We start from the raw sequence: 15,112 nt of genomic DNA on the forward strand, positions 1-15,112 counted from the left end.
CAAGTGACAATTAAATTATATCTGGTAGCAGGCTTTATAGTGGCAACTGAGTTGATGTACTTCAACTAGACAGCTGCATCTGGTCATAGGCAGATGATGATTCTGACTTGAAATGAGATCCAACAATTATTTTAGTCCATGCATGGCCCTCCCATTATTCTGTTTGCCACTTCAGTCTGTGCCTCTTTCCTGCACTGTATACTTGTCTCAGCCACAGTATTGGTAAGTCCAAAAGCTGTGTGTGTTAGTCACTCAGTCATCTCCGACTCTTTGCAACCCCATGGATTGTAGCTCACCAGGCTCCTCTGTCCATGGAATTCTCCAGGCAACGATACTGGAGTGGGTTGCCATGATCTTCCCAACCCAGGGAGCAAATCCAGGTCCTCTGCACTGCAGGCAGATTCTTTACCATTTGAGCTACCTGGGAAATTGAAGCCCACAAGCCCACAAGCTAACCCTAGCCAAAATGAATGAAAAACTAATGTTGCCAAAGAGCTTCTTTGAAAACGTGGAAGGGCCCAATGTTGAGACAGCAGAACACTCTAAGACTGCCAGAAGAAAAGCTGAGAAAAGAAAGCTGCATTTAAAAGAAAATACTAAGAGTGCTACTTAAATTATGGGCTCACTGCAACAGGTGATTCACTTCTCCAAGTCTGCTTTGTATAATCTGTGGTGACCAGCTATTGAACAAAGCCATGAAACCTTTAAAACTGCTTCACCACATGGAGACCAAGCACTCTCCATCAAAAGACAAGCCTTTGGAGTTTTTCAAAAGAAAAAACTGTGAACACAAAGAACAGAAGCAATTATTGAAGGCCACCACTTAATCAAATGTGTCTGCCAAAAGCATCCTTCTTAGTGTCTAACCACATTGGTAAAGCTAAGAAGCCCTTTACTATTGAAGAGTTGATCCTGCCTGCTGCTAAGGACATTTGTTATGAATTTTTAGAAGAGACTGCAGTTGAAACGGTGGCACACGCTCCTCTTTTGGCTAGCACCATAACTAGACAAACTGATAAAACAGCAGAGGATATTGAGGCAAAACAGCAGAGGATATTGAGGCACAATAGTTAGAAAGGATTAATGAGTCACTGTGGTGTGCAATCCAGGTTGATGAGTGTCTCAATGTTGACAAGGAGGCAACAATGCTGGTTTTCGTGTGATCTGTTTTTCAGGAGAATGTGCATGAAAATAGGTTGTGTGCACTTCTGTTGCCAACCAACATCACAGTTGTAGAACTATTCAAGTCTTTGAATGATTACATATCAGGAAAATTGAATTGGTCATTTTGTGTCGGTATATGCACAGATGGAGCGGCTGCTGTGACTGGATGGCTTTCTGGTTTCACTACTTCTGAATGTGAATCTACACACGGTGTCATCCATAGAGAAATGCTAGCAAGCTGAAAAATGTCACCTGAACTTCACAGTGTTTTGCAGGATGTGATTAAAACTGTCAACCATGTGAAAGTACATGCCCTAACTCATGTCTGTTTGCACAGCTCTAAAAGGAGATGGACACATACATCTCTTATACACAGCAGTGAGATGGCTTTCTAAAGGTAGATCACTGGCCAGAGTTTTTGAGTTGTGAGAGCCTCTCCAGAGATTTCTTCTAGAAAACCAGTTATCACTGGCAGCACATTTCAGTGACATAGAATAGGTCGCAAAACCTGCTTACCTGTGTGACATATTCAACCTGCTCAACAAACTCAATCTGTCACTTTAGGGGAGAGCAACAACTTTTTTCAAGGTACATTCAAAGCCAACCTGGAACTGTGGAGGAGACAAATGAACATTGGGATTTTTGACATTTCAAACATTACCAGAGATTTAGAAAGAGACTGAGCCAGGGCCTTCTTTCTCTCAGCTGGTGCATGATCACCCATCTCAGCTTTCAAAAGAGTTTGAGCATTACTTTCCAACTACAAAAGACCCCCAAGCTGGGAAAGAATGGGTCCGTGACCCATTTTTTAATAAGCCAGGTGAATTAACTTTGTGCTAGAAGAGGATCCACTGTTTGAGAATGCAAATGACGGTGGCCTTAAAATTACATTTGTGACAACTTCAACTCTCCATACATTTTGGATTAAAGTCAAGGTGGAATATCCTGATATTGCCACAAAAGGACTGAAAATCCTTCCATTTCCCCACATCCTATCTTTATAAAGCAGGGTTTTCTGTAGTGACAGTGGCCAAATGAGATTACAGAGTAGACTGGACATAAGCAATATAATTAAGGTGTCACTGTCTCCCATCACTCCCACAGGGAATTGTCTAGTTGCAGAAAAACAAGCTCAGGGCTCCCACTGATTCTGCATTATGGTGATTTGTATAATTATTTCACTGTATATCACAATGTAATAATAGAAATAAAGTACACAATAAATGTAATGTGCTTTAATCATTTGGCAACCATCCTCCCCCACACTGGACCATGAAAAAACTGTATTCCATGAAACTGGTCCCTGGTGCTAAAAAGATTTAGGACTTCTGTAATACATCACACCAATAAAATGAAAGGTAAAAATCACCTGCTCATCTCAATACATGCAGAAAAAGCATTTGATAAAATGCAGTATCATTTTATGATACTGCATACTGGATATAGATGGAACATGTCTCAACATAATAAAGGCCATATACAACAAACCCACAGCTAATATTATACAGAATGGAAAGAAAGTGAAAATGTTTCCCTAAAATCAGGAATAAGCCAAAGATGCCCAGTTTCATCACACCTTTTCAGTACAGTTCTGGAAATCCTCACTAGAGCAATTAGTCAAGATAAAGAAATAAAAGGCATCCAAATCAGAAAGAAAGAAAGAAGTTAAAATGTCATATAGGATCATGATCCTATATATAGAAAATATCAAGAATTCAAAATTCCCAACTAATTAAAAAATCTTGGAATTAGTCAATAATTTCAGTAAAGTGGCAGGATATATAAATCAATATACAGTGCAGCACTGGAGTATAGTAATGAGCATGGCTGCCTTGCTATGCTAAACATCAACATACCAAATCAATGAAGTATTTGAAGAAGAAATGAACTTATCTCATTTAAAAAGGCATCAGAAACAATAAAATACTTAGAAATAAATGCAACCAAGTACGTGAAATATCTGTATAATGAAAACTATAAAACTTCACAGAAATTGAAGAAGAAAAACAAATGAAATGATAACCCATGCTTACAATTGGAAGAATTAATACTGTTAAAATGGCCATACTACCCAAAGCCATTCACAGATTCAATGCATTACCCACCAATACGCTAATGACCTTCTTCACAGAAATAGGAAAACAATCCTAACACCCTGAATAGCCAAAGAAATCCAGAGAAATAAGAACAAGGTGGAGGTATTACCCTTCCAGATTTCAAACTATACTACAAAACCATAGTAATCAACACAGTATGGTACTGGCACAAAAACAGACACATTGGAAAAGATTAAAAAAAAAAAAAAGTTTTAAAAAAAGAGTTGGTCCAAGTATGTTAAGAGCCAATCCTAGGTAAATGTGAATTAATGTTAATTCCCCATTTTCCCACTTATTTTAAGTTTATAAGAAGTAGCTTAATGAGATGAATATACATAGCAGAAATACTTTTGGGTCTAAATATCAAAGTTTATTGAAATAAAATATAATCTATAATAAAAAATACTAATAGTGTTACCACTGGTTACAGATTTAAGTATATTAACAAAAATCTAACATTTTAATCCAAAAATGACACTATCTTTGTGGTACAATAACAAACATGAAATTAAAAGTTGAATAATACTGAATAATTCCTTCAGAAATATTTTATACTTTCTCATCTTTGTTCAATATGCCCCTTATAGGAGTATCCTCCAAAAGTGAAACTTCTGAAACTTAAGACTTAGTTTTTAAATTCAAAAAGTTTTAGCATAATTAGCATATAAAACAATAATTTTCTTAAAAATTCAGTTCAACCCTAAGCTGGGGAGATGCTTTTAAGTGTTTTCATTCAAAAACTGTATTTCAGTGCTCTTTTCTATCAACCTCTAGGGCTGGTATTTATTATTCTACAACTGGAATTCAAGCTGGTCATAAACCAAAACAGATACATTACTTCAGAAGCAGAAAGGGCATTAAGATAGTAAAGGAAAGAAGGAGAAAAAAATAGGCACTCGTACACAGTCTATATATTTAAACTTTTTGAGAACTCTATTTCAGTTGGCCAGTCTTGGCCTGGTACAGAGATCTATCATAGCAACCTCCTGACCCAAACAGCTGGACAATAAAGTGAAAGAAGAAGAAAACCTTTTCTCTTGTTGTATTTCAAGATCACTTTCTCTGTGGTCGTTACACCATTTCACTTGCTAGGCCCCCAAATATGTGCGACATTCCAATTATTCCGCACAATTCAAGGGAAAAAGACACATGCACTAACTTTAGGAAATTACTTTCAGGGTACCTCTGAAGTTTCACAAGTGATGATTATCCCTTTTGCTGATTGTTGGGTAGCAAGCACACATCAATCTCCAATCATATTATCCTACTTGTGATGTGTAGATCTGTGAAAACAATAGTTATCATTTTACAAAGAAAACAGCATTTTAACAAAAACCACTGGAAGCTTTTCAAATTCTCATCTTTAAAAATCTGTAAAGCTCTAGGATATCCTATATACCCTGGAAAAAATGGCTATTTCATTCAACTACCATGTAAAAAACAACAAAAACAGACAAAATTGAGAGACATATAGGAGAGATTAAATGCCAATCTTAGTCTTAAAACATATTTCATTAGTTAGAACTGTTTTGCAGGGTATTTCAGTTATACTGCTCATTTGGACAGGTCTTTGATTTGAGAATTTAAATAGGTATTTCAGTTTCCTGAATTCTTATTTAAAGCTATAACTACACTAGTGCCAAAGAAGCCAGGATCACCTTCAGAAAAATTTTGCTTTGTCTACCATCTAATCTAGGAGGTACCTCTGCCTGTCAGGATATTGCAGTAAGGATAGATACAAAATCCTTAAAGTTAATTGTGACAAATTAAGTGGTTTGAAGGAATTCTTAGAATTAATATCAGACTAAGTAGAGACATTGTAACATATAACTTTTTGATCTTTAAATCTACAGTGGTTTAAAGTTTAGGTTTTATGTTTCTGCCATGGTATTTTAACACCTTTTCTGAGACAGTTCTATGCTGTAAAAAAATGTATCATAGGTAGACAAGTCTAAATTTCACTGCTTCTCAGGTCAGCAGTATAAAGCTAAGCTTGAGGAAACAGTTGAACACCTTTGCCCTGCATTATGAGCTGAATTCTTTTGGGGATCAGAAAAGGAAAGTTAGACATTAGAATCCATGTAAAATACATATATGCATATCATAATTTACTAAACTCTAATTTCTAACAGTAGAAACAATGGGATTAAGAGACATGCATGAGTTAAAATTTAAATAAATCTTCAAAATAAATTAACAGGGTCCTGCAATTTGTCCCTTTAAACTGCATTATCTCTGTATTATAGTATATTTTATTTAAGAAGCCTTTGATTATAATTTTAGTTTTAAACTGTCACTCCAAAAGAGTAACCACAATTTTTCATGTTTTCCAAAGAGTGCTGGACATCTGTAAAAATGACACTCAATAGCTAGAGGACCTAAGAACTGAACTCTGATTCCAGTTAGTTCTTTTACTATTTTTGGTTACTTTCTAACAGAAATTTAACTGTATATATCAAATAACATTTTATAGTTAAAAAAAAATTAAATAATCCTAAAAAGGACAATACATAAGAGATCTAAATGAATTTTATCCAGCAAAAACTTTTATATATATGTATCAGTAATCTGATCCCACTGTACTTTATTCCATGAAGGAACAGAATCTAAATATTTAGATATATTAAAGATACTGGAAAAGATAGATTTTCAACCCTTTTATACTCCCAAGTACTCTTGGTTTTGATTCTGTAGCCCTACAGAACACAAAAGCAACTGTAAAATCCTACATTTGTGGAAGAGGGAAGTCCCTGGCATCCAGTGGTTAAGATTCAGCACTTCCACTGCAGGGGGCACGGGTTTACTCCCTGGTTTGGGAATTAAGATCCCATATACTGTTCAGTGCAGCAAAACAAAACACACACACACTTGGGGAGGAGAAGATGCCATACTCAAACACAAGACAACTCTCCACACTTAACAGCATTCAGAAAAAAACTGGCTGTAGAAATATTGCCACTGGGGAAAAACATCTACACATTCAAGAGCAAAAGATGTGTAATATTTATGATTATTTCAATAATACCCTGTGCTCATTGAAGGTGCAAAGCACTAAAAATGAGCACTCTTTAGATACTTAAACTGAGGCACAGTAAATTTGCTGAAGGCAGGATAAAAGCCAGGTTTTCAGACAAAATGCTTCAGAATTTCACATTTCCCATTCCTTAAAATACAAATTATATGCTATCTTTAATGCGATCTTATTTTTATCAAACTTTAGTAAATTTATTATTAGGGTTTAAGTTGTATGTCCAAATATTTTGTGATAGGTAAAAGCCATAAGCTTTCCATCATGTTTTACTATAACTTCATTTAATAGGAAAGTTAAATGAAATGTCATCAATTTGCTTTTTTAAAAAAAAACAAATGATTTGTTTTAGGACAGCTCTAGAAATTCTTGCCTTGATTTTTGTCCAGTAGAATTTTATAAGTATCTGCTTGAAAGGCCAACATTAATATAGTTCTCTTTTTAAATATATATTTGACTTCTAGTCCTCTTTCCTCTCGAGATGTTTTGTCTCTTAGTGAACTGAGCTGCTTATTCATTGAAAACAAATGTTACGGTTTTGTGAAAGTACAAAATGGTTAATGTTGGATTCAATCAATCTGATAGTAAACTGCTTGTTAATTAAGCTAAGATCAAGAAGTATGGGGAAAAATTCAAAACATAATGTGGGATAAGTAGTCAAATACTAGAGATGTTAGACAGAAAATATATTCCAAAGCCTAATTCTAATACTTAAATCTATATGTCTCATTCAACTACTTACTGGACACCTTGAAACATGAAATAAGATACTTTACCTATGCACAATGAACTAGCATTTCACAGGAAGCAGCCAAATGCCAGTTTTAACTGCCTCAAATAGCTTGGTATGCGTATGCTTACAATGATTCTTAAATTTGAGGAACATTCCCAGATTCCCTTGAGAATCTATTAGATATAGGAGTCATAGATCCTGCTTCAGAAACACACACACACACACACAAAACACAATTTTTAAGTGTTGATAACACTGTAAATCACAGCACTGTTGGGATTGGCATGAGAAAATTTTCATACTGTTAATAAAGACTGGTCACTAACCTTAAGGAATAGTCTTTGAAAGTACGAGAAAGTTCAATGACCGTATCCATTCATTCATCTGCCTCTTTTGCTAGCTCTAATGGTGACTGGTTGATGCAAATGTGCCTCTAATCTAGCCTATAAATCTTAAAAACAAAAATGTTTAAGTTCTAATTTCTGCTAGTCTTATACATGTAACAATTTTCAAGCATTACAAAGTACTGTGAAGGAAAGACTAATACACCACTATCAAATTCCAATATACCCAAACCAACAGTGACATGTCTGAATATGTAATTTGTTGACTTGAGCAAAATAAAAACATAATTGCTCTAAATTCTTTTTTACTTTCAAGGATGTAAAACCAGATCTCTAAGAAATTTTTTTAACAGAATTAAACATTTAATTTTCCCCCCACAGTATTCAAAGTAAACATTTTATCATTATTACTCTTGGTATACCAAACTGAATTTCAGGAATGTAAGAAAGCCCAAGTGGGAAATATTACATAGAAAAAGGCTGAATTAGCAAACACGTTATATTTCTTACTTATTTCTTATAAGTATACATTGACATTTACTTATCTGATAGCAGTACTGCTGGTTTTGAGTAAATTTTTCTTCCTTCAATGGGAATGCAGAATGGCAGTGTTGTCTTTGGAACAAATTAAGAAGACAGTAACAACTAACAGAGGAATAACTTCTACACATATGTTTTTCAAGGGCAATGAATAGTTAAGAATATAATTATGGAAAAGTATGCCTCAAATACATTTTTAAAAATTTCTCAGGATTTATTGTTTTGTTTCTTAATAAAATATAATGCACCGACACTGTGTTTCCTCCTTTAACCAACAGTGATATCAAGAATAAACTCGGCCTAAAAATCAACTTGTTTGAGCTAACAGAGAACTGTGTAATACATTTTATATCTGATTACTTGAGCACTATATGCATATTTTGGGTTATGGTCAAGAGGCTCACCAAATATTTTGTATGAAAGTTTTATAAACCAAACAGGTTCTCTGATGACTTATCATGCTAGCATGTGAAATTTGAAGGAATAACAAATGGTATAACATAAAGAGACATGCGATACAGGCGGACATAAAAGATACAGCTTGACCCTGAATATTTCTCTTAGAATAACTTCATCCATAAATAAGACTTTACTTTTTATATATAGATTTATCCTACAACTGGTCTTGGATCACAGAGAATGTGAAGGACATAGCTTAAGAAATCAAGACGACGGGTTTTTTTGTAGTCTTTCGTCCCCTCAGACCACAAAAAGCATTCTCTAAGTGGATGCTCAGGTTAAATTAAGATGCTCTTGAACAGACAAATTTACTGAGGCTTAGAATGTAAATCACGTAACTACTTACAGCAGCAATAGTCTTTTCAAAAATGACTAAAATAAACTTTTAAATATAAAGCATATAAAAAGGACTATCAAGGATAGTTTTCCAAACTATAGAAATACAGGAAAATATGTGTTGCCTCATAATAAAGTTCAATAAATATTCTTTCTGAATCCTAGAAACACTATAAGATGTTATAGGTTATTTGGTTCTTATAAGTTAGAAAAATCTGATTGTTTCTACATAAATTCCTCCAAATTCTTATCTATCGTCAAACAGATTTTTAATAATGCTTTTCTACTAGACTCAGAGACTATATCTGTCTAACATCCTTTCAGAAATGTGCTTTTTTTTGATTTAATAAGTATACTTAATTTTCTACAAAATAAACATGATTTAAATTTTAAGGTTCAAGGTAATTATAGAAAAAGGTAGACACTGAACTATCTCTTTTTGTATATCCCTGTATTTACAAGGGCTAGCATCCACTGTGGTTTTCTCTCACTTGTCACACTGAATAAATAGTAACTGTGGTCCAAGTAACCTATATTAAAGATTTTAAAACTCCTCAAAATTTTACAACACTACAAAGTTTTAAGATCTAATTTTGAGAGTATTAGTGTTATGTAATTTTGTTACTGGAAAAGAAATAAAAATCTTTTTTTTTTTCCTATCTAAATTAAATCCAAGTTCCATTATCAGTTTCTCAACGTATATCTAAAATGTACATTCCTAAACAAAGGTAAAGCTGTTCAAGGGCTGAACTAGTCCAATATACAACTGAAGGTTATTTATTATTATTATTATTGTCTTTTTTTTCTTTTTAAATCTATATTAAACCCCTGGTTTCTCATGGATCAGATCATAATTTAACATTGTAAAAATTAATTTCAGAAACTATTGTGCTAATACTTAGATTTGAGGAAGGAATCAGACAAAATCAATTATCTCTATTCATTGTTAGAACAGAAGATGAAATAGCTTACTAACTGATATGAGTTATGAATGTCACTATGACATAAAATTTGCTGTTATTTACTTATTTGGCTACAAGTGCATTATTTTTCATGAATAACAACACAGCATTTCCAACTTGTAACATGAAACTCCAGCTCATAAAGAGTATACTGTGTGATTTTAAAAAGTCTGATTGTAATTAAGTAACAACCTTTCCCCTGATAAACATGAACAAAATCCATTGGGAAATCAGGCACAGACGGTATTTATCGGTTTTTCTTCCTTTCCTCCTATGGTTGTTTCTGAAGACATACAGATGGCTCCAACAGAATCCACACTTGTTACAAAATGACACAGCTATTTTTCTCCTTTTCCTTTTCTTTATCTTTTTCTCGTGGTTCCTTTCGTTTACGTTCACTGTTTCCAGATTGTCTGCCACTTGACGGAGAGGCTTGCGTTGGCTGGCTTTGCTTTAAGGAAAATAAACAGGAAGAAATTATCACAATTTTTCTAAGATGCTTAAGCAGAGTTACCTAGAAAGAAAAACCATGAAAGTAAAAGGAATCATTAATGGAAAAAAGGCTACTGGTATATAAATTTTTAATGTTATATGGTACCTGCGTAATTGCCTCTATCATTCAGAATAGATATAATTAATGGATCCATTATTGTAAGTAAATAAACAATAAATAACATGTGAGCAACTTCCCTTTCACTTTTCACTTTCATGCATTGGAGAAGGAAATGGCAACCCACTCCAGTGTGCTTGCCGGGAGAATCCCAGGGACGGGGGAGCCTGGTGGGCTGCCGTCTATGGGGTCGCACAGAGTCGGACACGACTGAAGTGACTTAGCAGCAGCAGCAGCAGCAAGATAATCACAAACTTAGGACTGTGTCATAAAACCCACGGATGCTAAAATGCTAACAGAGTCAATACCTAATTTAAAAGTTTTAATCTCAGCACACATTTCTTTATTGCTAAAATGATCCTTATATTTAAGAGTCAGAACACTAGTCTTTACCGGGGCCTGTGTAGAAGCAGAAGCAGAAGCGGAAGCAGAAGCGGAAGCAGAAGCAGCAGCTGCTGCAGCTTGTTCCTGTTCCTGGTAATATTGAGAAGCTCGTCGATCCTCTTCTTCTTGGAGTTTCTTTGCTAGTTCCAAATCACTGATTCCTTCAGGTATTTGTTCCCAATTGATCTCTTGGCTCTGCTGTTCTTGTTGTAAAGATAAAGCCATAAGATAGTCCTAAGAAATTAAATGATAACCATCTTTAGCTGTGAGATTTTACCCAAGAACTAATGTGTATAAATACAGAGATTATATCTACAAATCTATGAAAATGGCTTTTTTAAAACATACTAGATGTTAAATATAAAAATAAAAGTTTACTATTTCTGTTTGGGAAACAGTATTATTTCGGCAATACTGCCATTGTTATCAATATTTTAAAAATTCATTTAAAATTCTCTCTAGCAGCAGTATATAAGGCATTCAAGAAAGTTTATAAAAGAGAGAAGCACAAGTCTATAGAAAATTGATACAAAATAAAAAAGCATAAATAGGAAAGTTAAGATTACCATATTATCGTCACAGAGTCAACTACTGTTAACAATTAATATATAATTCATCTTGGTTTTTTCTATATTCACATATGGATTTAAATACATCTTCCAACTCCTGAAACTTTCATAATCTGTTTTCTTTTCTATTTAATGTCATAAAAGTCTTCTGTTTAAAAAAATCATAAACACAGACCCAAATTATTTATTAAAGTCTTCCAAAGACAATTTTTAAAGCCAATGTAGCTGTCCATCAAACAATCATATGCAATTACTTAATCATGCTCTTCCTCCTCCTATACACATACTCAGATTATTTCCTATGAGATAAAGTGATGCATCTTTGGTCAAAAGTTATACATCTAACTTAACATCCACTTTTATTACGAATTAGTGCTGAATGAAACTTGACTATTCTGTGCACCTCCCCCAGCACACTCTCAAAGTAAGAGAATTATAAATAATCACAGAAGATATGTAAAAGGTTGTTGCCTGTGAACACCCTGTACTATCTAGCATGATCATCTTAGAGGCATCAAGAAATTGTCCTTCAAATTTTTCTCCTCGATTCTTCAAACTCCACTCTTTGCCAAGTCTTTGATACTTAAAAAAAAAATTTATTTTTATTTATTCACTTATTTGGCTGCACTGGGTCCTAGTTGTGGCAAGGGAGATCTTTAGTTGACACACATGGGATCTTCAATCTGACATGCGGGATCATTTTTCACTTGTGGCATGTGAACTCTTAGTAGCAGCATGTGGGAGCTAGTCCCCTAAGCAGGGATTGAACCTGGGCCTCCTGCCTTGGGACCGTGAAATCTTAGCCACTGGACCATCAGCAAAGACCCCCTTCTTTGTTACTTTGCAAACAATATCATATGTATATTCTCAAGATCTTATGACTAGATTACTGTGGCAATCTACTGCTTTACTACAATCCCTGTGTGCCAATATTTTTTATATACAGTGGTTTAAAAATCTTGTATATTTCTCTTAAATAACACTTAAAAACAATGCCCCTGTATACCTTCTGGAGGAAAATGAGTATGGATTACTATGGCTGTTTGTCAAAGCAAAGTTGAGAGTCCTAGAAAGATTAGCATTTGTTTGAATCAAGTATTCTTTTGTCCATTCACAGCTTGCTATTCAAACTGCCATTACAGAACTTATATATTAGTTGGTAAAATACCTGCCTCCCCAACTGACTGCCGAGTCTCTGAGAACAGGACAGAATGATTCATCTTTGTGTCCCCAGGACCTAGTTACAGTGTTCAATACAACTGCTCAATGAATACTGGCTAAACGAACACAGTCTCTATGCACTTAAATTGGTATCAGCAAAACATGTGCCAACTGTTTAACATAACCATATTTCCACCTCAGTTAAAGAAAATGTCACATCATTGTTAGACTTCTAGTAATAAACACAATTGTGGCTCTAAGTCTACCCGCCAACAAGCAAAAATTTCATCTATCTCAGTTCTAAATAAGAATTCTACCAGCAGTGCAGCTCCCGCTGTAGAAGTGTCTGTTCCTCCTTACCTTGGATTCTAAGGCTTAGAACACCCCCTACTCTTTACCCAGTGCATGCAATCTTGAAGACTCCCTCTGTTCTACTTTTTTCTAACTAACCAAAATAGATCTCAAATATGTACTCATCTCTTCGTCTCTACCACTAAAGCTAAGCAAATCGCTACTTTGCTTACACCAGTGTCCTTCCTATGCATTTGCCACATAGCAGGTTTTTAAAAAGGTAAAGCAGTGCTTCCTTCAGCAGCATATATACTAAAATTGGAACGACACAGAGAAGATTAACATGGCCCCTATGCAAGGATGACATACAAATTTGTGAAGCATTCCATATTTTTTACAGAAGCAGACATATACTGTTGTACATATGAAACATATAATGTTATAAACTAATGTTACCTCACTTTTAAAAAAAAGGTAAATTAGATCATTGTCACTTCCATGTTTAATATCTGGCATATCTTCCCTCCTAAAATTAGAATAAAATTCCAACTCTTTACCATGACCTTCACAGTTCAATACAATTAGGCCTTCTGAACCAAAGTGTACAATTAATGTAGAATAATCATTTACCTATTTAGGAAGTAATAGAATTTCACAAGTATTGATATATTAATTAACAAATCTTTAGTTCAAAATTCTGAATAACCAAATTCATATTTGAAAGGAATGAGCATTTATCAATAAAACAATATGAAGATGAAACATATTTACCTGATCTATCTGATCTTGTTGTCCTCTGTATACAGTTTCAGGATCTGAAGGAGGCCGCAGATGAAATTCTGAGTCACAGAAATTTCCATCACCATCAACATTGTGCAGGCTTTCCCAAACAACTTTTTCTTCAGTGAGAAATCCTTGGTCTGTTACCAACAAATATAGTAGACCCTTAATAAGAAATAAGAAAAAGGACTGTTAAGTTGATTAAAACTAGTTTAAAAAATTTACAATTTAAAATAAATTATATAATCTGTTTAAAATAAAATTATTCCTACTAATTTCCTGTTATGTCATCCTACTATATGACATAATAAATAGTAGACCAAGTAGATAACTTACTTGCTCACTAAGTTATATCCACTTGACTTTGAATATAGTTTATAATTGCTACACCATAGTATAATGAGAATTAGGAGCTCTTAGCGTCTCAACTAATTCATAACTTATAAACAGCCCCTTGGGATTTTTTAATCTCCCTTCACAAAATAGAAAAATACTAGACAATAAGTCCCTAAAAAATACATCAAATAACAAGACATAGTACAAAAAAATTATATAATATTGCCTATTTCTTAAAAAATTAAGCCTATATCACTAATCCAATCCATATCAATTTTTCCCTCTCTGCACCATTTGCTGCTCTTAATTTATATACACCAATGGTACTTTGTACTTTCTTTATTGTAGCACTGAATCATACTACACAATGATTATATTTTCCTCCTTGTTCTCCAGACTACATAGTCTATCTCTTGGCCTACTGTAGGCTGTATCATAAAGCTGGAGTCTAATATTTATTGAATCAATGTATTCATAATGTATTTATAGTCATTATCATAGAATTTAGCATTGATCTCTAACTGTTTATATGCATCAGTTCTAATTGCAATCATATGTAAAGGGTCCCTAGTATAATGCCTGTAAGCAATTTTTTCCTCAGATTTGCCAAGGATAAGACTTTCAATTACTTAGAGTTCCCACTGGTTAATATAGTATTTATAATTGCACAAGAATCATACTTTTCAAGTTTTCACTTGTACACAATCAATAATTAATAATAAGAAATTCCTTTAAAGACTTGTGGTACATGTAGCAAAATTACTGAATAAATTCTGAAGCTTAAAAAAAAAAAAACTAAGTAGTTACTCTTGAACATTTATTATGTGTCCAGCACTGTGAGACACAGCTCTTCCTAGGGTACAGTCTTTCCTATTGTCTAGTAGCAGTTACATTCAAGCATCAGCTGTAGACATTGGTTAATTTATAAGGTCACTGAAACGAATACAGCAACATGAAAAGTATTTATAAAGAAAAACATTATGGTATAAAGTTTAAAGATACTATTTTAAGTTAAAAATTAAGTCCAGGATCATTTTTAAAAAAATCAAGTATGTTCCAATTTATCAAATATTGAGTGCCTGCCATATACTCAGCACTATGCTAAGTGATTGAGGATTCATATCATGGATAGTAATGATCCCACCTTACTCTGGTATTAGCTTCTCCTTTTTTGTGATTCCACAAAATTCTGAACTTAACACTATTACAGCACTTCACACACTGAATTATCATTGTCTGTTTACTTACTTATCTCTACTAATACATTTCAGGCTTGACCTAACATATTTTTAATACCCAGTTAGGGTTTACCTTGTTCT

General features: G+C 34.0%; 1 protein-coding gene and 1 non-coding gene across 2 annotated transcripts in view; one reads left to right on the plus strand and one right to left on the minus strand.

The window, feature by feature from the left end:
• Positions 1–9,984: 9,984 nt before the first annotated feature.
• Positions 9,985–15,112, minus strand: part of MINDY2 (MINDY lysine 48 deubiquitinase 2) — a 72,559-nt gene continuing 67,431 nt past the window's right edge. Inside the window, exons 7-9 of the mRNA XM_052646946.1 lie at positions 13,449–13,622; positions 10,666–10,890; positions 9,985–10,113 (exon numbers count right to left, since the gene is read on the minus strand). Of these exons, the coding sequence (XP_052502906.1) occupies positions 9,985–10,113; positions 10,666–10,890; positions 13,449–13,622 (528 nt within the window). The remainder of the gene's footprint in view (positions 10,114–10,665; positions 10,891–13,448; positions 13,623–15,112) is intronic.
• Positions 12,966–13,072, plus strand: LOC128054935 (U6 spliceosomal RNA). The gene has a single exon (XR_008200076.1). It is a non-coding gene; the product is annotated as a U6 spliceosomal RNA (small nuclear RNA).

This window comes from Budorcas taxicolor, chromosome 10, assembly GCF_023091745.1.
Source record: "Budorcas taxicolor isolate Tak-1 chromosome 10, Takin1.1, whole genome shotgun sequence".
NCBI lineage: Eukaryota > Metazoa > Chordata > Mammalia > Artiodactyla > Bovidae > Budorcas > Budorcas taxicolor.